The sequence below is a fragment of the Columba livia genome, chromosome 3, assembly GCF_036013475.1.
Source record: "Columba livia isolate bColLiv1 breed racing homer chromosome 3, bColLiv1.pat.W.v2, whole genome shotgun sequence".
In the NCBI taxonomy this organism is placed as follows: domain Eukaryota; kingdom Metazoa; phylum Chordata; class Aves; order Columbiformes; family Columbidae; genus Columba; species Columba livia.
The window spans coordinates 88,785,518-88,808,638 of NC_088604.1; the positions used below are offsets into that span (position 1 = coordinate 88,785,518).

Below are 23,121 nucleotides of genomic sequence, written 5' to 3' on the forward strand. Positions count from 1 at the left end.
CAGAGTCCTTCATAACTAAAATACACACCTCCAGTAAGCATAGAGGGGAAATTCATAGTAGACCCTTATTACACCACTTTTTTTTTTTTTTTTTTTCCCTAACACCCCAGATTTAAGTGTAAAGCTTTTATTACAATTCAGTTTGAACTAGAATATTAAAAAATATGTGCTTTTTTGAGGCTATATTTATCCACAGCTGGGACTATTTTCCATACATCTGATCTGAGGTATGGATTATGCACTACTCTTTATATAGACTGTTATATAATAAGTTTTTATATGTTTGTGTATTGATGCTTGCTAATGACTATTATTGAGCATGACCTCATTAACGTTTATAAATATATAAAGGGTGAGTGTCAGGAGGATGGAGCCAGGCTCTTCTTGGTGACAACCAATGATAGGACAAGGGGCAATGGGCACAAACTGGAAGAGGTTCCACTTAAATTTGAGAAGCAACTTCTTCTCAGTGAGGGTGACAGACACTGGAACAGGCTGCCCAGGGGGTTTGTGGAGTCTCCTCCTCTGGAGACGTTCAAAACCCGCCTGGCCACATTCCTGTGTAGCCTCATCTGGGTGTTCCTGCTCCAGCAGGGGGATTGGACTAGATGATCTTTTGAGGTCCCTTCCAATCCCTAACATTCTGTGATTTCGCTACAGAGGCTAATAACAAACTGGTTACATGAAACTGTGCTAAGAAATAGCAAGGAAAAAGCTCTATTTTAATCCAGTGGCTTAAGGTCCCCCTTACTGTTTACTTCCATTTAAAGATCATCAGAGGTGACTCTGGAGGTCCTATCTACAACTTAACTAGTAATTGTATTACAGTGGGAAGCTGCCTTTGATGTGACAGTTTTCAGTCTTTATTGAGTTAGGGATTCTTAAGACCTGCTTACAGTACTGTCATGTGCTGGGAGAACTGTTTTGAATTGTTCACAATATGTAATAGATGAAAAATATCTTCCTTTAGCTGTTTTCTGAGATGTGTTTTCTATATCTGTGTTCACTTCCATACTCCTTTCTCTCTGTCTGTCATTACAAACTTTGGATTTTTGTGGTTGAGAAGTAGGAAAATGTTCTCTCCTTTCCATAGCCATGGGAGACCCAGGTAAAGACATAGTGCTAGGATAGAAAATGCTTTAATGCCCATTTTCAAATAAGGATGCATACACTACAAAGTGTGAAGATGACAACATAAGTGAAGAATAGTTAAAGTTAAATAACTTCCCTTTGTTCTTGAGTTATGGTTGGTGGCATTCTGTGTTCATGCATATGTATTGCTGGACTTAATAGTACTTACAAATACTTTCTGGGACTTAAATACACTTCTGGGAATGTTTTAAGATTTTTTTTATAGGGTATTATGTATGTAACATATATTGTTTAGCCACTGTTGTTCCCACAGTTGAAATTTATCCAAGCTCCAATAGTGTTCATACATGCATGTGGGAATTTTTTTGTTAGATTTTGTGAAATGAGCAGATTTCCTTAAAAACTTGAGACGTACTTGGGTTTTTTTGTCTGCACTAGGTTACAAATCAAATGGTAACGACATGTAGAGCATATATTACAAATGGTGGCTTGTCTCGTGTCTGGGACCAGGAGACATCAACAGTCATTGGAAAAATTAAGGTTTGTATTTTGGTATTTCTTCATTTACCTATAAAACCTATTAATTACGTATTGATATGCACAAGGAAGTCCATATCAATATATATCAAGTACTTCACACCTCTTTACTGTTCTATTTCATGAAGCTTTGAGTGTTTTACCATTTTTTAGCCCACTGGCATTTGTTGAAATTAGAATTGGAGTGGTCTGTCACTGACCTTGGAATTGGCATCTTCACCATATGTGCGACCAAGGAATTTTATTATTGTACATAATCCACATTCTTCCCCCTTGGCATTATATTATATGGTACTATCTTCTTTACTGTGAGGAACCTGTTACTTGAACAGAGTCCCACTTTGTTACAGTAGCTCCTTCGGATGCCGGATTTCCTTGGGACACCATGAAGATTCAATCCTACGAGAGTTCTCCTCTTCTTCCACTGATGGTGACATATTAAGAACAAATTAAGCACATGCAATATGCTGTGACAAAATACATCCAGCTTTGGGGTTGCTGGTTGCCAATACTGACTGATTTTCCACCTTCTCCTTTATCAGACCTCAACAATTGAATTCCTATCTTACCCAGAAAGGCACAGAATTTCATAGTCTTTTAAAAATTAGATCCAGTGGTACAAAAGAAAGCGTATTGAATGTATGTCTCCCGAACGGACAGGATGATATGATTCTAATGATTCATCTGCTTCATTGAGGTGATCTGGTGATTGTTCTACTGCTGACATGCCTTCATTATTGTATGAGAGAAATATAAGCCCGATTTCTAATCATGGTGATCAGTCTTCATTCTAGTATCTGTGTATTTTTGAAGATCTGAACATTCTTTTCAATGAGGATCGCTTTTCATTTCCTGTATTTCATAGTCAATTTTTATATATACGTATATATTCAGACAGTCTGGTGACTGTCAGTATATTGTGATAAAATCTGCTGTCTGTTTCTGAGAAGAGACACTAGGTTTCATATTCCAGTGGCTACAGACTTTGCATTTCTCACCAGTCATTATTTCTACATCTGATAAAGTCTTAGTATTTTACATAACTGATCGACTGAGATTATTTTTCAGTCTCGCTTTAACTCAGACTTGTCAACAGACATTCATTTATATAACCAATTTGCTCTAGGTCCCCTGAGAGTTCCAAGTAGAATACCCTGTTGTGCCAAATTTTGTTCCTGTCCAGAGGACAGCCTGACTGTTCTTAATTAAGATAATGGCTTTTCTTAATATTTGAACGTCTCTTTTAGAGGAGTAGTTATCACCTGCTCTTCACTGGCCTCTAAACCACTCTTTAACATGAGCTAGAACTTTCCTCTTCTTTTGTTGATTAATTTCCCAATGATAAGTCTTTCAGTGTTACCGTACTGTTGTACGTTTGTATTTGCTACACATACTGAAAGAAAACCACTGTATTTAAGTCGTTACTGCCTGTTGACTGAAACTAGATTGAGTGATAATTAACCACTTTGGAATGACTGTAAGTTTGAGTTCTCTAGTCTCTCATCCATTAGCATAGCATAATGAATATGGTATGTATTCCTTGACTTTCTAGGACTGCATGTTTTTATTGAAAGAATATCAGAAATGCTTTCAGGAAGCAAAGAAAAAGATTTTGGAAACTCGAAGAGAACAGACATTTGAAGTATCGGAAACATACATTTTTGGAAAATCTGAAGCTTTTTGTAGGAGATTAGAAAAAGTGAGTGTACTGTGTCCTATTATTATCGGTAGAGAGGAACAACTTCTCCAGAAAACAGTTTAAGAAGTGAAGACTTGTCAAAATACATGTTCTTAATCATCCTTTGAAGGAGTTTTTAACTCTTCATTGAGAGAAATTAGGCACTTTCACAGAGTAAGTCATCCCAATACTTCAGCAATTACCTCCCAGTGTCCTTTGGGATTTGTCAATTTACCTCTATTAGTGTGGAAAGAAATAATATAATTGATCTAGACTTATATCATTATTTTAGGAGGTTTAAAATTATGTGAAAAGTAACACACCTTTGCTTTTTTGAATGGTGTCCCAAAGCATTAAAATCTCCTGTTGCTGCCAAGCATAGTCCTTAAGGTGATTCTGATGCTTGGTGTGGTCTTAACATTTAACTTGCTAAGCTGATGAAAGAATTTTAAACTGGCATTCTTTGAGTTTGCATGGAAAAGAAAATAGATGTTCCTTGGTGCAGAATAAGGTCAGACAAGAGATAAGAGAAAAATGGGACATTGATCACAGAGTAGGAATTCTTTGAGTCTTTGATATTTTTCTTTGTCATGCAGTGTATATACTGAACTGTGTGGTTGGGTTTTTTTTATTCTGTGAAATCTTTGTGTTATCGGTATGTCATGTTTTAACTGTTTTTCCATATAGCTCTATTGAATCTAAGAGTCAAATACAAAAAAAGGAACCCTTTACCATCAAAAAAATGAAGATGATTTTACTTTGTATTGGGTTGTGGTGAGAATTGATGTTGAAAACTAAATTAACCATGCTGTGTTGAAATACTTGATTTAGAAGCTCAGAAGCAACACATTTCTGAATGCAGTAGTTAGAAAAGAGGCTAATGTTTATTTTATTTTACTCAGGTTTTAGTTTATAGAGGAAGTAACAAATAATTAGCTATGAGCATGAATATAATGTTTATGTTTCAGATTACAAATATCATAACTGTAGTACAAACTTTTGATGCACTAAGTCAGTCTACCATCGAAGGAATCGATATTATGGCAATAAAATTCACCAATATCTACCGCAATGTTCAAATGAAGCAATATGACATCCTTGATCCACGAAAAAAAGATTTTGATGTGGATTTTGCAGACTTTGTGGTGAAAGTTGAAGGTGTAGAGGTAAGTAATATTGCTACACGTAACTTACATTAACTACTTAGTATCTCCCTGAATGTCAGTGACACATTGGACTGAGAATAGGCTACATTATTCTTCTTCCAAAGGTCATAGAGTTTGTGATTGTCTGGCAGGAGGCTTTTCCCTTCTTTCTTCTCCTTCCAAAGTAAGCCGAAAAAAATGAATCTTAGAGCCCTCACTGAAGATTAGTTACTCTGCAGCCAAAATGACAAAAATAATGAGACCTGACAGAATGATCTACATGGAGGTGGTTTATTACCTGGAGGCACATGGTCAGATTTTGGGCAGAACAAAACTGCATCTGTTTTCAATACATTATTTGATTCTTTGCTAAAATTGTCTGGCATTTTAAGAGATTACTTGGCAGACACTATCTATTTATTGATTATAGTAAGCATAGACCAGTGAAGACTGCTATTTTGTGCTCTAAGTAGCAACGATTTTGAATGCTACTATGTTAAGAAATTATCAGACATGAAAAAACCATTATATGACTAGAAAAACTGTACTAACTGATATATTCTTTAGGGACAGCTACAGACATTTATGCGTACCTGTTTTGGGAGAATTTTGTCTTCACAGAATGCACTTAAGTTACTTCAAAGGTATTGGTAATTATGTTTTCAAATATTTAAAAGTAACTTCAAACTACTGATTAGTACAATTTAAATAACACAGCTAATTTTAGGACAAAGGGCCTAATCAAGAATTTTGCATTATTGGCGTTCTGAACCATCTAATCATAATAAAAGATGCATTTTAGCTTTCTTGTGGGAATCATATATTCTCATGTTTCTTGATTTCATTGCGGTTTATTTCATGTATACAAGAGGATACTAAATTAAAAGCTAAAAAAACCTGCCACAATAACAAAAAACCCCACCAGGGCAGAACTTTCCAACTTGCTTAAATTGTTCAATGTGAAAAAATTTTCCAGATCCAGAACCATTTACTAGATTTGTGCTTATTTAATTTTGTGTAATGTTCATGTAACACCACCACCACCTCCCCCTCCATGGCCCCCAAAAAAAACCAAAAACCAAAACCAAAAACAAAAAAACAACCAACAAACCCTGCATTTTAGAAATATCATTTTGGGTACTCATTTTTAATACAGGTTTCAAAAGCTGAGAATGCCATGCCTTCAAGAGGAAATAGTGTGCACTGTTGGTCGTATTCTTCAACATTATGTAGCAGAACTTGAAGCTACTAAAAAGGTATTTAATTTCTTTGCAATAAGTTTTAAACTTCATGTTAAAACAAGAACTAGTATTTCAAGATTTTTCTTATTCTGCCTATTTTGCTAGCTGTCAATGCTCGATTTATCATACTTCTATTTTCCTGTTACAGAAAACAGACCTAAGTGTGTAGACAATATACATACTACTGCAGATGAATGTCTCACACAATTTTACTTTTTAAACCAAAACTTTTTCTGTTGTTTCTTCATCAATTAAAGAAAAAAAAAAAAAAAGCATGTTCTTTACTGGCTGTGCTTATCACTTGAATATAACTTTCAGTTTTTTATTATATGAGGCCTTTACAGTTAATTTGCATTTATAAATGGCAATTATCTGATGTTGAGACAGTATAAAATAGATACAAAATGTAGGTAAATTGCATTTATGTTAATTATAAAATAATTTTCTGTGATTTGTGTAGTGTACCATGACTAGCATAAATGAGAATTAACTTCTGGGAACTGTTCATGTCACTTGACTTTAAACTTTTACAGTGGAATTCATCTAACCAGACTTCATATGTCTGCAAAATAAACATCTGTATCAGAACTAGACATCCATACTCCCTTTCTACCTAGAAAAGAAATGTGTATTCTAGAGTCAGTTCATCTGATCTATTTTATGTGTTAACATGAGGATTTAAATAATAATCTTGAAATGGCCTTTTTTTTTTTTTTTTTTTTTTTATGACTATAAAAGGAATCTGGAAAACCAAACTGGTATAAATAGTTTTTTAGAGATGCTTACATTTTGTTGGATGAATGACATGTGTTTACATGAAGAGCCAACTATCTGTAAACTCTGGACTTACTAGAAAATGATTCCTACAAACTGTGACTTAAAACCGTAGCCCAGAATAGCTGCTCTGAACCACTCTTTGCAGTGTCCTTTCTCTACTTACTGTATATAACACTTCCTGAAACTCTAATTACTGGCTTAATTTGATGAACATATTTACAGCAACACTACCAGCTGAAGGAATCATTGACCCAAGCCTTGGCTGCTTTATCCCAGCCAAAAAAATAGATATAATTTCTGAGGGGGTTTAATCCAGCTCAGTTCCTCTCTTAAGTTCACCATGAAGCTACTTGAATTTCTTTTGTTGGGACTGTGCAGGATACAGTTTAGGGGTAAGACGACATGCCAGGAAGTGAAGAGTGGTGTTTGCTTAAGCATTACAGCTGTTTGTGTTACCACAGCGTGAGTTTACATGCCTGAAGTTGGATGGATACAAATATTCTTCTTCTCTTGAAGAATATGTCACCAATATACTGGCCAGTTCTAAATATTTATTAGATATTATTGGACTGCTTTTTATCTTTGTCAGGCAAGTTATTTCTAATAAAAACTTGCTCCCACTGCAATACTGGTTCTAAAGTGCTTGAATAATTTGTCAATGCAAATTTGGTATGCAATTATTTTAGTCCAAATTTTTCTCGACTATAATGCAGCCATTCAGTGAGCAGGGTCCCTTTTTATTTTTCCTCAGTTTGAGCACAGATAAAAGTATGGTCTGTGTATGCAGGAGCCTTTAAATGCATACTGGTGAGAAGAAGTAGAAAAGAGCATACCACAGAATCATAGATTATCATGAGGTGGAGGGGATCCACAAGAATCATCAAATCAAACTCCTGAAATGTTAGCTATTAGTCAGGTGCATGTGTCCGAAGAATAATGTTGACATTTTTATTCAGGTAAAACCTCTCAGTTACCAATATAGATTAGGCTTTTCCTGAGGGCAGTTCTGAGTAAAGGAGGAAAGGCCCCAACAATGGTTCTCACAGTACTTCCTTACACAGCTCGCTTTCACAGCAGATGGTTCCAATGTTACACAGCTGCACCTGTCAGGCTTGGCCTTGAATGCTGCCTGCTCAGCTTGTAGGTTTGCAAAGCCTCTTGGTGTACTCAGGGCTCTGTCATAAGTAAGCACAACTAAGAAACAGCATGAGATAATGAAGACAGGAGACATACCGACAATGGTATCAACATGTGCATCTCAGAAGCTAGCAAGTGGGGGAAGAACTACATTTTTCTCTCAATGAACTGTTGTATGACTCTACAGAAATTTAATCTGTTTGCAAGGAGGAAGAAATTGTGGTACCGGAAGAAAATTAGTTTAATATTTCAACAGATTTTTTTTTTTTAAATACATGTGTTTAATTCTTATTGTAGCTTTACCAACGTCAGAAAGATGACCCTCCGCTTGCTCGAAACATGCCACCTGTTGCAGGAAAGATATTGTGGGCGAGACAGCTATTCAGAAGGATAAATGAACCAATCAACTATTTCCATGTAAGTTGATGTGAGGAAAAATTACATGTCTTGTGTAACAGTGAACTATCTTCAGTAGAGTGACCATAATGGTCCTGGCTACAATGATGTCACTTCTCACATGCTAGGCAACCTGTTTCTTAGTATGTGAATATCTAGTTAAAAAAGCTCTGCAGTAATTGCTGTTGTAGATTCAAGATATAGTACTAGACTAGAATAGACCATAATAGGTTGTTTCAGTTGGAGAGGATGTACGACGATCTTCTAGTCCAACTGCCTGACTAATTCAGGGCTGAACAAAAGTTAAAGTGTTTTTTTCAGGGTATTGTCCGAATGCCTCTTAAACATTGACAGGCTTGGGGCATTAACCACCTCTCTAGGGTGTTTGACCAGCCTCTCAGTAAAAAAATTCTTCCTAATATCCAGTCTAAACCCCTCCTGGCGCAGCTTTGAACCTTTCCCACATGTCCTGTCACTAGATACCAGGGAGAAGAGCTTGGCGTCTCCCTCTCCATTTCGCTTCCTCAGGAAGCTGTAGACAGCGCTGAGGTTGCCCCTCAGCCTCCTTTTCTCCAAACTAGACAAGCCCAAAATCCTCAGCTGCTCCTCATAGGACATTCCTTCCAGTCCTGTCACCAGCTTTGTTGCCCTTTTCTGGATGCATTCAAGGACCTTCACATCCTTCTTAAACTGCACATTGTACTGAAGGTGAGGCTGCACGAACACTGAACACAGTGGGACAATCACCTCTTTTGACCGTCTGACTATACCATGTTTGCCCCCAGGATGTGGTTTGCCCTCTTGGCTACCAGGGCACATATTGCTGTCTTGTACTGAGCTGCTGTCAACCAGCACCCCCAGATCCCTTTCTGCAGTGCTGCTTGCCAGCCACTCCTCTCCCAGTTTATATTTGTGCCTCATGTTACTCTGTCCTAGGTGCAGGATCCAGCTTTTTGACTTCTTAGATTTAATCCCATTAGTCATCACCCAGTGCTCCAATATATCTAGATCCCTCTACAATGTCTCCTGTCCCTCAAGAGAGTCAACAGCACCTCCCAGTTTGCTATCATCATCACTTGCTACTGGCATGTTCAACTCCTGCATCCAGATCATTGATAAACGTATTGAACAGAACTGGCCTTAGAATTGAATTTTGAGGAACCTTGGTGACCGGTCACCAGCCAGATGTAGCCCCATTCACTTATGATGCTTTGAGCTCTGCCCCTCAGAAAGTGTTTTTCACCCAGTGTGCTGTGAACCCACTCATTCCACAGCTGGACAACTTGTCCAGAAGGAAGCTGTGAGAGACGGTATTAAAAACCTTACTATAATACAGAAGAACACTTTCTTTGACTTACCACTGAACTAGCACCCCAAGCTGGAAATATGCACTGAATTATTTATATGCCTGTCTTCGTATTGCTGAAAGACATATTTTGCCATTCCAGCCAGTGGTGCTTTTCTTCTTCTTTTTTTTAGTGGAGCAGACTGGGCCTAGTACACACGACTAATGTCCTGTATTTTAACTGAGTGCCCAGCTCTTCTGTTCTCTATGGAGAATCATGTCTCTTTACCAAATGGCTGCTAGGAGTAGCTTAAGGCATAAATGTGGATTGCCTGACATCCTGAAATTGTCTGGTGTATATGTTTTCATATCACTGAAAAAAGCAAGTTTGTTGTAGGACCCACACAATGGCTGCAGCACTTTAACTAAGAATCTGGTCTTCAGTTTCATTCCAGATGATATCTCAAATAGTCTGGGAACAAGAAATTCCATTACTGAATAGTATGGTTTTCTTTTGATATGGTTTTAATTTGAATGTACTTTGTTTTTGATAGGAAAAATCAAATATCTTGGCTAGTCCAGAAGGCAAAGCAGTTGTTCGATTATATAACAGAATTGCCTATGTATTGGTGGCATTCGAGGTAGTCTATCATAAAGCGTGGGTGAAGGAAATTTCACAATTACAACATCGTAAGTAATTAAGTATATAATTGTGGCATTTGTTTGTTTGTTTGTTTGTTTGTTTTTACTGTTATTGAATGCTAAATTTACACAAATCAGATTTTTTTTAAAGCCTCGTTTACACTTAAAATGTATAAATGAATAAGCAGGCCCAATAATACAAATCTCTGTCCTTACTGACCTTGAAACTTGTTTTTGATGCAGAGATTTCCACATATGGTGCACTGTTTGAGGAGTGGCTGGAAACAGTAGTGAAACAAATTTAAGGCACACAGTTGTTCATTTTTGTATTCAAATTCTTTATATATACCATTTAATAATTCTTCTTGTTTTCTTTCTACTACAATAATTTCTACAGTTGTATTATCCCAGTCCCTCTCAGGAGAAGTATTACTTTATGACTAGAAAAAATGATAATCAAGGTTTATTATTTTAAGATTAAATGAGAATCAAAGTTTGAAAAAATATTAAAAATTTGAGTAGATTTTTCATGTAAATTATAGACACTCTGTGGGATTCAAAACTAGGAGCCAATCTATAAGAATAAAATCTTGTCATCGCACAGTTAACAGAAGTTTTTGTGTTGCTATTTGGGCTTTTATTTTGTTTTGTATTTTTGCAATATCCCTATATCAGCTTTAATGCTCTGGGTTAACAAAATCTTGTAAGATACTGAGCACATCTCATAAGCACATCTCAGAAAATGAAGTTCATAGTTTTCTAACTTGAGCTAAGAAAACATATGCCACAAATAAGGCTGGATCTTATGCTTGTGTAGCTTATTAAGAAAAAGGTTTTATATGGCAGAAAGTTAATATGGTGAAAGTCGGTTGTACAATTTCTTTAACTGGAAACAATGTGAAGCTATTTCACAAGTAACAATACATATTTAATCATTGTATAGTAATGTCAGAAATCCTTATTCTATAATAATTTATATAATAGAAACAGTTGTTTGTCTTAGAAACTGATATAAAAATGTCTTCACAGCCTTAGAAACGACAATACTTGTGCGTCATCCTATAACTGGGAAGTTCCTGGTTAACGTTAATCCCCAAATTCCAGAGATTGTGCGAGAGACCAAATGTATGATAAAGTTGGGTCTGGAAGTGCCTGAGCAAGCAAAAACTATATTAAAAATGGAAAATAAGCTGAAGTCAAACAAGTTACGTTTAGAGGTAAATTTAAAAATTATCACGATTACTCTTTTTTCAAAAAAAAAAAAAAAAAAGAAAATCTGATTAACTGTAAACTTTCCTCTGTGGTTAAATAAATATTAAAGCTGAGTATGAGGTAGTTAATGGTAAATTTGTGGAATGCACAGGTGGACATAGAGGTTCTTATTTGAAAAACCTCTGCTAACTGCTGTGTGGGCTAGTACACTTAAGTGTAAGCATATATATTTTTTTATATTCTGTGACATGTTACATAAGCTCTGGTGATGAAATAATTGAAGCCATCAAAAAAATGTTCACTCTGAAATTCAGTAAAACATAGTTTTACAGTTTTTGAGAAGCAAAGATTGGAATTCTTCTGGATTGGAAGATATGATGAGCCACAAAAACATCTAGAATTTTGCAGATTACCTGCCAGAGAAGTCAGGGTTTTGATACTTGTAGTATTTGCTGTTGTTGTAGTATTTCAAGAATCTTATATCTTGTGGATGAGTTGTACCATACAAGATTTGTGTGTGTGTAAGACATAAGACAAGAGGATGTTTTAAAACTGAGTTTATATGTGACTTTATTTATCTAAAGCACATGCTACTTGATTGCAAGAGGGTATTGCAAGTTATGGTCATTAGTTTTTCCTTGTGTAGCATGGTACGGATTCACTGCATTCCAGAAATTATGTACATAGATATGTAATATCTGTGTAAAATTCTACACTTGTTTTCAAATGTAGTCTTGTATTGTTTTCTGTGTTTTTTCTGATGATTTGATTGTTTAACAGGTTATTTCCTTCAGTAAAGAAAGGACTTAAAATATTCTTCTTGATACTACCCTTTCTAATAATTAACAGGGTCTTCTCCAATGTTATGAAGATTTGTGTCAAGAAACACCAGTGATGTTTGTAGATCTAATGTCTCCCAAAATGAAGAAGGTTGGTATTGTTAAATGCACTTCAGTATTCTTCAAAAGAACATAGAATATCTTAATAGTAGTTTATAATTTTAAAATATTTAGATGGATCTGCATGTCGTGAACTTAATTTTACTAGAACATTTAAGACAAAAAATTTGCTCTTTGTTTCCTCTATACAGTTCTCAAATAATGTGTATCACAGTAGAATAATCTTATTGCCTATGAGATGGAAATGTAGTAGAAAAAAGAATATCGATTTTGTGGGTCTGTTTGTCTACACAAATCTCTGACATGGAAGTAAATTATCACTTATTTCAGTTTTAGAAGTTTTCACAGGAAGTTTTGCTTTTAGTTTAGCTGAAATAGTAAGTGTTGTGATCCTTGTCTCTGCCTGGAGAGAATTGTTAGTCTTGTGAATTGAGTCAGTCTCTTCAGTGATGTAGAAAGGTTATGTGCTACACTAAAGGCACAGTTTTATCGGAGGTAGAGAATGTATATACGACAAGCCACTTCGTTTTGCCAAACACTTGCAAGTGTATGTGTGATTGTATGTGTGTGATTGTTCTAAGTAACTTTTCCCTTTTTGGTTGTAAATAATAATATCAAAAGGTTGCAGAGTTTGCTTAAGTTTGTGGGACTACATAGCTGGCATGTGCTGAAGTATAAGAAACAAAAATATTGTCTGTGTTCATATGAGTTAAATAATAAAAGAGAAAAAGATAAAATGATTGTAGTCTTTACTGTAGTGATATTTATGTAAACATGAGTATATCATAGAGGGAGTTGTACACCTCTGTATTTTAGAGGAAACAACTGACAAAAGAGAAGGATGAATATTGTACAAACAACAGAAGAAGAAAACCATGTATATAAAGATGATAGTAATAGCTGCATTTGCAAATAATTGTGTGTCTATTTGAGCTGAATTAACAGTTGTAGTCGCAATATAGACATAGCAAAAAGAAGCATTAGAACGAAGTGAAGGGTTGAAGTCCAGGCAGTGACTTGGTAAATGTTAAGATGTAAGAGCAGATGTGATAGCTGGCTGTTTACAATTAAATATGAGTGTAATCAGTTCAAAGTTTCTCAGCAATTAAGCATAATTAAATTTCTGTCACTTCAAGGAGATGGCAAAATTTGGAATTGTGGTGGCTGTGTACTTGGAAATCAGTGAGAAGCTTTGGAGTGCTAGGCAAAAATTTCGAGGGAGCTCTGTGAGAGAGTCTGGAAAGGTTTGTTTTCATAGCCTGGCAGTAGTATAAGACTCCTTTTCCTCAGTGTCCTATCTGCTTTGAAGGTACAGGATCTGCAATGAAGGAAGGATTTTGGTGTAGATCATACAGAGACAGGGAAATGAGCTGATTTCTGCAGGCTGTGGAAACCCAAGAATTCAGTAAGGGAAATGGTAGGGAAAGACAGGATTTTTTAAAATAGCATTGAAGCCATTACAAAATTTGGAGAGGACCACTGTGATTCAAAAAGGGACAAAGGAAAAATGTCATTAGATAGATGCATGAGGTTGAAAGACTACTAATTATGCTGTTGAGAGTGGTCAAGATATATATTAAAGGATGAAATGCAAGATCAATAGTGGACTTGATTTTAATTTTACACAGTAGTAGGAAACACTAAAAGATGCTACCTAGGAGAACAGGAAGGGGAAGATTGTTGCTGAACATCTACTCTTGACAGTTGCAGACAGAGGCTATAGTATGCACTACCCTCCCTTTCTCCAATATTGCTTAAATTCCTTTGATATTTTCCTTGAAACCATGTAACCTTCCTTGTAAAACTTACACACAACTCCTTCATCAGTGACATTAGTGATTCTAACAATAATGGCTTTTTTTTTTTTTTTTTTTTAATCTACAAAATTATATTTTTATGCTTAGATGGAAACTGTGTTGAGGCAAGGACTTACCATGCTGACTTGGTCATCTGTGACACTGGAAAGTTTCTTTCAAGAAGCTGATCAAGTTCTGTATATGTTTAAACAGTTTTTTAAAAAGGTATACACTTTATCACTATATAAATGAAATTATAAGCTCTTCATATTGGAAACTAATCTGTGCTTATTTTTGTACCACTTGAAATACATAGAAATTTTGTTTGCTTTTTAAAGTATGTTCTTTCTTTTTGAAGAATGATGTACTCCATGATTCTCTTCCGTTGTTACCCTCAAATGTTTGATCTTTGCTTCCATTCCTGCAGTAGAATATATTTCCAATTGTTCTCAGATTCTGTGACCACCACTCTGATTTTCAGAGTGTACCTCTGCTTCTCTTAAGTGCTTGCCCATGAGTGCAGTTGCACACAAGATACCGCCATGTAAACAGGGCCCAGTGGAGAGTTTTTTAGCATTAACTGTATTCATAGCAGGTATGCTGTGAAGCTGTCTCCTCTTTGTGCAGCCAATATAATAATAAAAGGGAGCACACTTCTCCCTCACAGTTCTCTGTATGCTGACTGCGTCTGTGCTTTTTTCCTCCCTTAGTGTTTGCCACATGATTTCTGAATTATTTTAATTCCAGTAACATGTTTGAGGACCTGTGTTGGTTCTTTTCCTTTCAAAGACATTATCTTGCTAGTCAGATCATTCATCTGGATTGATGGTTGAACTGTATGCCTATGATCTCTCCTATCAATACCATAAGGTGTGTCTTCTGTGGTAGGAGATTGTTAATGACTGGTGGGTATATCCACTTTTTTTCCCTGTATGGCAGAAAACCAGAATTATGATCAAGTGCTCTGTTTGCTACTGAAACCCAAAAATGAAAAAATATTAACTATTTAAGAAATTGATAATTCTTTGAGCCTAAATATACCTGAAATAACCATGTCTTTTTTAGGCATACTCTATTTTCCTTAAACATGTAGGTTGTGTGTATTTCTGTCTCTCTTACCCCTCCCATATGAATACATAAATATGTAAACTTGGTTAGACCCTTGATTCCTGTGAATGGGTTATCGTGAACAAATAGGGGAAAAGTGATGTAAAGCAGAAATATAAATGATACTGTGATGAACAAGATATTACAGATGCACAATATTTCAAGTAAAAAAAAAAAATGGAGAGAAGTCAGCTTTATTTGGATTCTGTCATGACAAAACCACTTCAAAATAGTTGACTGATTGATGATAATGCTGTAATTTAGAATCAAAAACCCGGTGAAAAGCCGTGTTGAATAAAAGAAGTAGGGCTGAAGACTAACCCATCAAGCAAGTTACAGCAGGCCTGCCCTTGCCTTACATCTAGACTCATCTGCCCATCTGCCTAAAACTGCTGTTAAAACAGCAAGGATTCTTCAGGAGCCTAGCATGGATAAGATAGTGGAGCAAGAGTTATTTTTCTGTTCTTTTAATGGATGGGTTGATGATGTTCTCCGGGCACAGGACATAATTCTTTCCGTTGTCACTCATTCATTTAGTTTCCAAGACTCATAATCTCAAAATGCTGTCAAAAGAAGCTCATTCAAATATTAGATAATTGCTATTATGGTTCAGAAGTAGTCTTGCCTTATACTCTTTGTGAAATAATTTTAATCACACAGTGACTTTAAAAATACAGTGCTGATAACCAGAAACTTTGTGAATAAGTGGAAACATCAAATTCCTCTAAAGATTTCCCTTTTTCATGGATTCATATGTCTCAGTTTCCCAACATAGAACCAACAAATAATTAAGAATTACAAGATTTTGTTTTTAAAGGACTGCCTGAAATGAAATTGTGGACACTACTAATCTTTTTAGAATTGTAATATCACACTGTGCAGGATTTAAAGGCATATACTCTTAGCAATAGGGTTCTCATTTTCTGTGGCAACAGTAACCATATATTTCCAGACTTTTTTTCATTGTTCAAATTCCAGATTACAATGGAACAAGTTAGCAAAGGCTAAATTTTTGTGGGGTATTTCTCTCCCCAGATTCCCTCTGTGGACAATTCACACTGAAAACAGACTATATTTAGCCATTGTAAATAGCCCCTAATTACCATAACTTAATGACACATTGCTGTGCTTCATTTTTTCTCTGCTTCTCTCATCTTGAGGTCTTTTGTGTTGGTTATTTTACCCCAGATTTTTTTTTTTTTTTGTAATTAGTCACTTTCTTAGAGGATTTTCTATGATGTAAGGTTCTTGCATTTTCACTGGGTAGATACATTTATTTTTCCTGCAAAACACTTTATGCCTGTTAGAATCTCTAAAATAGACTGCATTACACTTTACAAATAAATGTATGGTATTAATACAATTTTCTATTTTGTAGGTTAATGATTTAAGTGAAGTGCGGATTGATTCAATATTGAAAGAAATATCAAATACTCTTTTAATTGTCTTACCAGCAGATGGAGCTGTCACAATAGAGAATTTGTTGACCCACAATGAGGTGTGTGCCACTTTACATATTCTAACTTGAATTCTCGAGTATGTTAGAAACAATGCCCTAGTAAAGTAATATGAAACTACAAAACAGTTCTTCTCACTGTAGAGATACAGAACATTTTTAAATTAAAATATTGTGGTTAAAAGATTTTATGTGGAGATAAATTGGTTCTTAGGTATTTGAGATACTTAAGCTGTAATTGATCATAGATAATTTTTATTTATATAACTGCTTCACAGTCAGGTGAGATTTTTTTTTTTTTATATGGAGATACTCAGACATCACAGCCTTTTTTTCCCCTTATTTCCCTTATTTTCCTTATTTTTCTTTTTAAAGGAGAAGGCAAAAAATACCTTCCAACAAGTATATTTGAGAATTTTAAAGTTTCACTGGTTCCAAATGAGATTAAATATGCATTTAATTAGTAAATTAGTGCAAGTAAATAAAATTGTTGAGGACAGTTGAAAGAGTATTTGGGTAATTTCACATTCAGACTGTAAACTCCCTGCAATATTCAGGATTTTCTTCTGACCTTTAAAAATACCATTGCATTTCAAAAATTGATATTTTTTTTTTTAAACCCAAACATTAAAAACATAGTGATAATATAACAGAAGATTTTAATAATTTTGAATAAAGATTTGGGGGTTGTTTTCTCAGTTTTCTTTTTAAAATGTTGCTGTTTCATTGAAATAGTCTCAGTCTGAAGAAAGCAATATTGAGGGAAATGTTTTGGCTCTTCATGAAGAGCAACAGTAGTAAGATAATCAGTGATACTAAGATAATTCATTGGTATTTTTATTTAACAGACTTATACTGAAGAACGTGCTGAGTTATTGAACGACAAAAGCATACAAATTGAAGATGCTGTTCAAGAACTAATATCTATATTTGAAAAGAATTATGAAATTATATCTAAGAAAACCTCAGAGAAACACGCATCACCAGGTAGCTGATGTTGATTATTTAAATAATATTTTCTGTTCCTCATTCTGTAGATTTAACTAGTACATACCAGAATTTCATTGTTTTAGCTAATTGTCTTCAGACTTCTTCTCACTATGGTTTCATTTGTGTCACAGTTCTGCTTTCATTTACCACTGTTAAACTAAAACACTGCCCTGTGAAATACAGAGCAAATTCAGTATTGGTGGGGTTTCTAGAACTAAACTCTGCCCTTCTGTTTAGATTACCAAGATATTTGCTCTAGTGGAAGAAAGTGATGGTTCAGTTTCTCTTAATCACTCATAATTTTTTTATTTTTTCCACTCCATGAAATGAAATAGTGTCTCTCTCTTCTCAGCTATGTCAGGTATTGGGTACTGTCCCTCTGTCTGTGACTTTTCTGCTACCATAGAATTGTATCTCTTACACTAGTGCTTTACTGGCTGGTCAGTTTAAGTGCAGTCAATTGACTATCAACTGCTAGCATATGAGTCTCACAGCTGATCAATATGGCTGGTTCACACTGCTCTGCAGTGTGTTACCAAGATTTCGGGAGGTCCTGTAACCATTATAGGAGATATAGTTTATAGTTGGAGAAAAATATTCTGTTTTAAAGAACAAGGTAATTTGGAGCTTAATCAGTAATGGAGCTCCTTTCCTTATACAGGATTTTTTTCATTCTGGGTTCAGTTTCCTCCAGGTATAAAAGCATAGTCAGAGTCAGTACTCCAGGTAGTTCAATATGATGCAACCAGAAAAACCTGATTCAAAGATAGTTCTCTGTATTTTGTTAAATTGTTTATGTTGATTGGCTTGCTTGTTTGTTTCTGGCTGATATATCCATGCCTGCCTACTTATCTTTATTAACATATTTGTAGTGCATGGTGTTTGTTAGACTGAGGCTCTTAACCACATTCCTGGTGTAAAAAAAAAAAAGTGTGAAATATAACCAACTATCTGATCCAGGTACTGCTAACGCAAAAAGCAATATTGTTTTGCCTGTAAAGATGGGGGACAGTATGCTTCAAAGCAGAACACAATGTTCATTTAATGGAAAATGTATTTTTTTTCAATTTACAGTAAAAGGAAGACGTATAACATTTGAAAGTAATGAGGAGAGGGAAAAGAATGCTTCAGCAGTCCATCATCTTGATAAAGAAGATGAATTTAAAGCGGTATTTTGTGATAAGAGAATTTTTTTTTTTTGACCAATCAGATTAGTAAACAGTATCTTGAGTTTTGGTAGCTGGATATCAGCCTTACAGAAAGACATCACAGGGAATATTAAATGCCATGTAAAAATGACAGAATAGCTTCCTTATAAAGTGAGTTTCAGGTAGATTTTCGCTTTCACAAGTATATTCCATGTTATTCCCATTATCACCATTATTAAACAAATTCTTGATATATGAGTGCTAAGTGTAAAAGTTTGGAGAAAATATTGTGCCTAGGCTGTAACACAGGTTTTCCTTCTTGGATGAGCAGAAACATTCATTCTTTCTATACTCCTTTTTCAACTGCAACAAGAAAGATCACTTTTGTGCCTTTTCCTTGAAGAATATAATCTCTTCCTGCTCAGCAGAGAGGGGAAGTATAAGTAGAGAACAAAGACTCATAAACTTGCAGGCACAAGTGCAATGATGTTACAAGATTGCATTCTGTTGTTTTGTACTAGTGATCATTACATGTAGCTGTATTTTTATATTCTTAATCCAGCAGTCTGGTTTTACTGTGTTTATCTTTTATTTGAAAAGGGTACATATGCGCCAGTGTTTTTTTGAAGGAGTATGAGACTTCAGCCAGATCTCTGTATTCTGTGTCTAAGACAAATTGAATTTCCTCAAATGCTATATTCTCTTTTTCAGGCAGGCTTTACTTACTTCCAAGCTATTTTTTTCCTCAGCTTCTCTCCCTGTGTTTGTTGTGTAACTTACAGCATAAATTCCTTCAGATAAGACTAATATGTTTGACTTAAAACCACCTGAAATAATCTTCAGGTTTCTGTCTGAATACAATAGTGAATAATGTACATTTTATTTATTGCAGAAATGTAGAGAGATGGTTGCCTATTTCAGTCACCAGCTGCTAGACAGCCTCCAGAAAGCCACTCGACTCTCTTTGGATAGTCTGAAAAAAAGAATATTTGTTTCAAAGTAAGTTGCAAATGAAAGATTTATTCAATAAAATTACCAGGACAAAGTTATTTCTGTGTTAATATAATAATGAAAATATACATTCACATGTGTAATGGTAGATGCACATGTATAATTAGTCAAACAGTTCCAGACCTCCTGGGCATTTTAGCTCAAGCAGAACCTGGAGAACCTTCTCTTTTTGTTGCAGTGATGCTTTGGGCCCACACTTTCCTTTTATGCTGTAATTCTTTACATTGTTAGTTACAGTCTATGCATTTTGTTTTGTGCAGAAAAAGGAGTTTATTTCTACTACTGTTTCCCCTCTGCCTGTACTCTTTTGTTTTTATTGCCTTATATTTCCCTTGGGATTGCTTTGAAGATGCTGTTAGTACCATGTATTGTCCAACACAAATAACTAGAAATTAAATGATCATTCTAGGTCATGTATGGCAGTGTGCCTATATGTTCATCACATTTCAGATTATTTCTGCAACTATGGCTATGCAGTCAAAGCTCCCATGGGTTAAAGATCATCCATGCACTCCTTATTAATACTATATAATGGCAAGTTACGTATGATTTTATCATTCTCTTATATTCAGTGTATTTTCTATAGATTCTTCTATGCTCAAACAGGCATACACTTCAGAGACAGAATTGCTTCAGTATGTATTATATATTGAAAAGCCTACTTAGCATTCTATTAAGAGAATTTATTTTAAGCATATGAAGCTGATGTGTTTTGTCATTAGCGTATGTTGAAGCTTGAGTTACTTTTTTCTTTTTCTGAGGACATCTCTCATAGAAATTGTACTGAAAACCTGATCTTACTGATGTCAATAGGCATGTGTCCTTCATATTTGTCTATGGTATTGTATTATTGAATCCTCTCTTGTTTGGTCACCATGTCGTGTCATAGCATTTAGAAATTGTACTTTGCCCTTTGTTTTTGGTTTTAGTTTTGAGTGGGTTCAGCTCATATGCACTAGCTTGTTGTCTGTGAAACTTTTTTTTTCTGTTATGTTGAAGATTTATCTAAAACATAATAAGACAACTTTTACTTTTGATAGGTCGTTGCATGAAGTGGTCAGTAAAATGTTTTTATGTCCTACTCACAGCACTGGCAGAGTTCCATCATTCTTAAATTGAGAGATTAAAATCCAGAATCAGAAAATATTCTGGATAAACAATTCTTAAAGCAGTGGCTGGATTCAAGGTAACATTTTTCTGAATGATGGAGCCCTGGGTATTCTCTTTACCCTTTAAACAAGAAGTTTCTGTAACTTTTGTCAACTAGTTCGTAACTTAATGTGAAAATTCTCCGTGAGGGTTTGCCTAGAAAGCATAGCTCAAAAGTAGATTTCTAAGATAGGTGGTTTCATTGTGACGTGTTTATGACGTTTCAAAATTATTTTTAGCAAAGCTACATTTGGTGGAAGCAAGTTTTCTGATCATTCAAGCAAAACTGAAGAGGTCCCTTCTTTTCTAAAAGCAGAAGTACACCTTTCTGTTCCCAATATGGTAAGTTATATGTCACATAGATAAGGTAAAATACAATGTCTTATCTCTGCATTTGCCCAAGCACAGGATGTGGGCACACTTCTACTGAACCAGCATCCAGTCTCTCAGACCTTTCAGTTCACTGAAAACACTGATGAAATGTGCTCATGGTGCCAATGTTCCTGGTTTCTGTCTTAGTCATACTTGCAGAACCTGGCCTTTTATCATTCTTATGTATTTAAGCAGTTATGTTGCAATCTGCTTATCAGTGCTCTTTGCAGAATGATGACAGTTCTTCACATGTAGCAGTTGCATGATTTTTCATATTTGTTTTTTAACTGTTTTGTTCCCTGTGTGATTAAAATCCTTTGAAAAAAAATAATGAACATTATCTTTGCTCAGTTTGACTTTAGTCATCTCAATAGAAAGTTAGGTGACCAGAAGGAGAGAACACTGAAAAAAATGAGAAGATTCAAAAACCAGAGAAGAGCTGTGGATTTCTGTTTGCAGAGAAAAAAACAAACAGATTGATTGCAAAGAACAAATGCATGCATTTGTTTTAGTTTTGTGGAGTAAGATCAGTCTGTGTCAGCAATATGTATGGTATTTTATTTTATATATGAGAAGTTAACTTAATATTATCCAACAGTTTTATAAAGATGAAAAGCTTTATGTTAATGAAATTATAATGAAAGAAGTGTTCTGTTCCAAGGTGATATTCCTTTGACATTGAATTAGTGTTCATATTGGCATTTTGTCCATTCACACCGTGTGTGTGTGTACTTGTGCATGATAAGAGTTGTGAGGCACTGGAACAGGCTGCCCAGAGAAGCTGTGGATGCCCCATCCCTGGAAGTGTTCAAGGCCAGGCTGGATGGGGCTTTGAGCAACCTGGTCTAGTGGAAGGTGACCCTGCCCATGGGAGCGGGGTTGGAACTAGATAATCTTTTAAGTCCCTTCCAGCACAAACCATTCTGTCATTCTATGATTTCATAGTTTCAAAATAACAGCTTGCTCATTAAAGCTATAAGATAATGTTCTGAGAACTATATTTGAGGATTGGGCATATCACAAGAGTGACCTTTCTTCTGAAGTTTAACAAGGAATGCTGTTTTGCTGTTCCTTCCTAGGTCACTCTCAGGTAGGTTTGTCCTCCTGCTTAGTATTTTGGAGACATTGATGTGTGCCTTTACTCCTCCTTATCTTATATAGAATTATTTTCAAACAATTAGCACTATTGCTGCTAATACAGTTCAAAAAGTTTTGGGTTCTGGACTTCACGGCTGTTTGTGTGCTACTAAATAAAACGGGCTAGAGGCCTAAGTGTGCTGACGTGAAATGGTGTGTATTCACCATAGTAAATGCTTTTCTTCCTGAATTCAGGAGCTTGCATTCAAACTGTGTGTGAGGAACAGCCCCTGTAATGTTTTATGCACCAAACTGTGCCTGATTTTTTTTTCTGGGAGAGTGCTTTTTTGCATCATTCCTAATTATGCTAAGGGAGCATACCAGTGTTTATACAGCGCAGGTGATGGCAGACCAGAGCCTGTGTTTTTTGGCTCTATTCTGCTGGCTAGTTGTTCTTGATTCAGATAAAGAATCCTGGTTTTCCTGCCAGCTCTTTTTATCATGTACTCTGGTAGCTGAATATGAGTTCTCTTCCTCTTCTTACCTGGGCATTAGATTGCTTGCAGAATTATGATATGAAATCTTGCAAAAAATGCAAGTAGAGATCTTCAGGGATACTGCATGGAGTTTCATTAGTTTACTTAACATTGTGATCTTGCAAAAGTTTTTGAGGTAATGCTACATCTGGGAGAAAAGAAACGTTCAGTGTTTATTGAACTAGGACCTTTGACACTTTGATCCAGGTGATTTTGTTTGCCTGAAATTACCCATGCTGTGAGTATATGTATAGATAAGCACTTAGAAGGAGAGGTAATGTAGCTGTAAATCTTCTTTAAAATGATCTGTCCATAAGTATTTGTTTGACCATTCCTCTTACAATTTTCTCGCACAGAATTTAGGATCCAATGGTTAAGAGAAACAGAGAGGGGGATCTTGGCTTGCAATTTTTAGTGCTTTTTGGTTCTAGAATGCAG

At 35.4% G+C, this 23,121-nt stretch overlaps 1 protein-coding gene across 1 annotated transcript in view; it reads left to right on the plus strand.

The window, feature by feature from the left end:
• DNAH8 (dynein axonemal heavy chain 8) overlaps positions 1-23,121 on the plus strand; it is a 147,484-nt gene that overhangs the window by 14,983 nt on the left and 109,380 nt on the right. Inside the window, exons 11-25 of the mRNA XM_021289465.2 lie at positions 1,531-1,632; positions 3,182-3,328; positions 4,276-4,473; positions 5,020-5,096; positions 5,609-5,708; positions 7,905-8,024; positions 9,843-9,978; positions 10,960-11,147; positions 11,992-12,072; positions 13,946-14,062; positions 16,323-16,442; positions 17,249-17,387; positions 18,465-18,559; positions 19,431-19,537; positions 20,938-21,040. Coding sequence (XP_021145140.2) covers positions 1,531-1,632; positions 3,182-3,328; positions 4,276-4,473; positions 5,020-5,096; positions 5,609-5,708; positions 7,905-8,024; positions 9,843-9,978; positions 10,960-11,147; positions 11,992-12,072; positions 13,946-14,062; positions 16,323-16,442; positions 17,249-17,387; positions 18,465-18,559; positions 19,431-19,537; positions 20,938-21,040 — 1,830 coding nt within the window. The remainder of the gene's footprint in view (positions 1-1,530; positions 1,633-3,181; positions 3,329-4,275; positions 4,474-5,019; positions 5,097-5,608; positions 5,709-7,904; positions 8,025-9,842; positions 9,979-10,959; positions 11,148-11,991; positions 12,073-13,945; positions 14,063-16,322; positions 16,443-17,248; positions 17,388-18,464; positions 18,560-19,430; positions 19,538-20,937; positions 21,041-23,121) is intronic.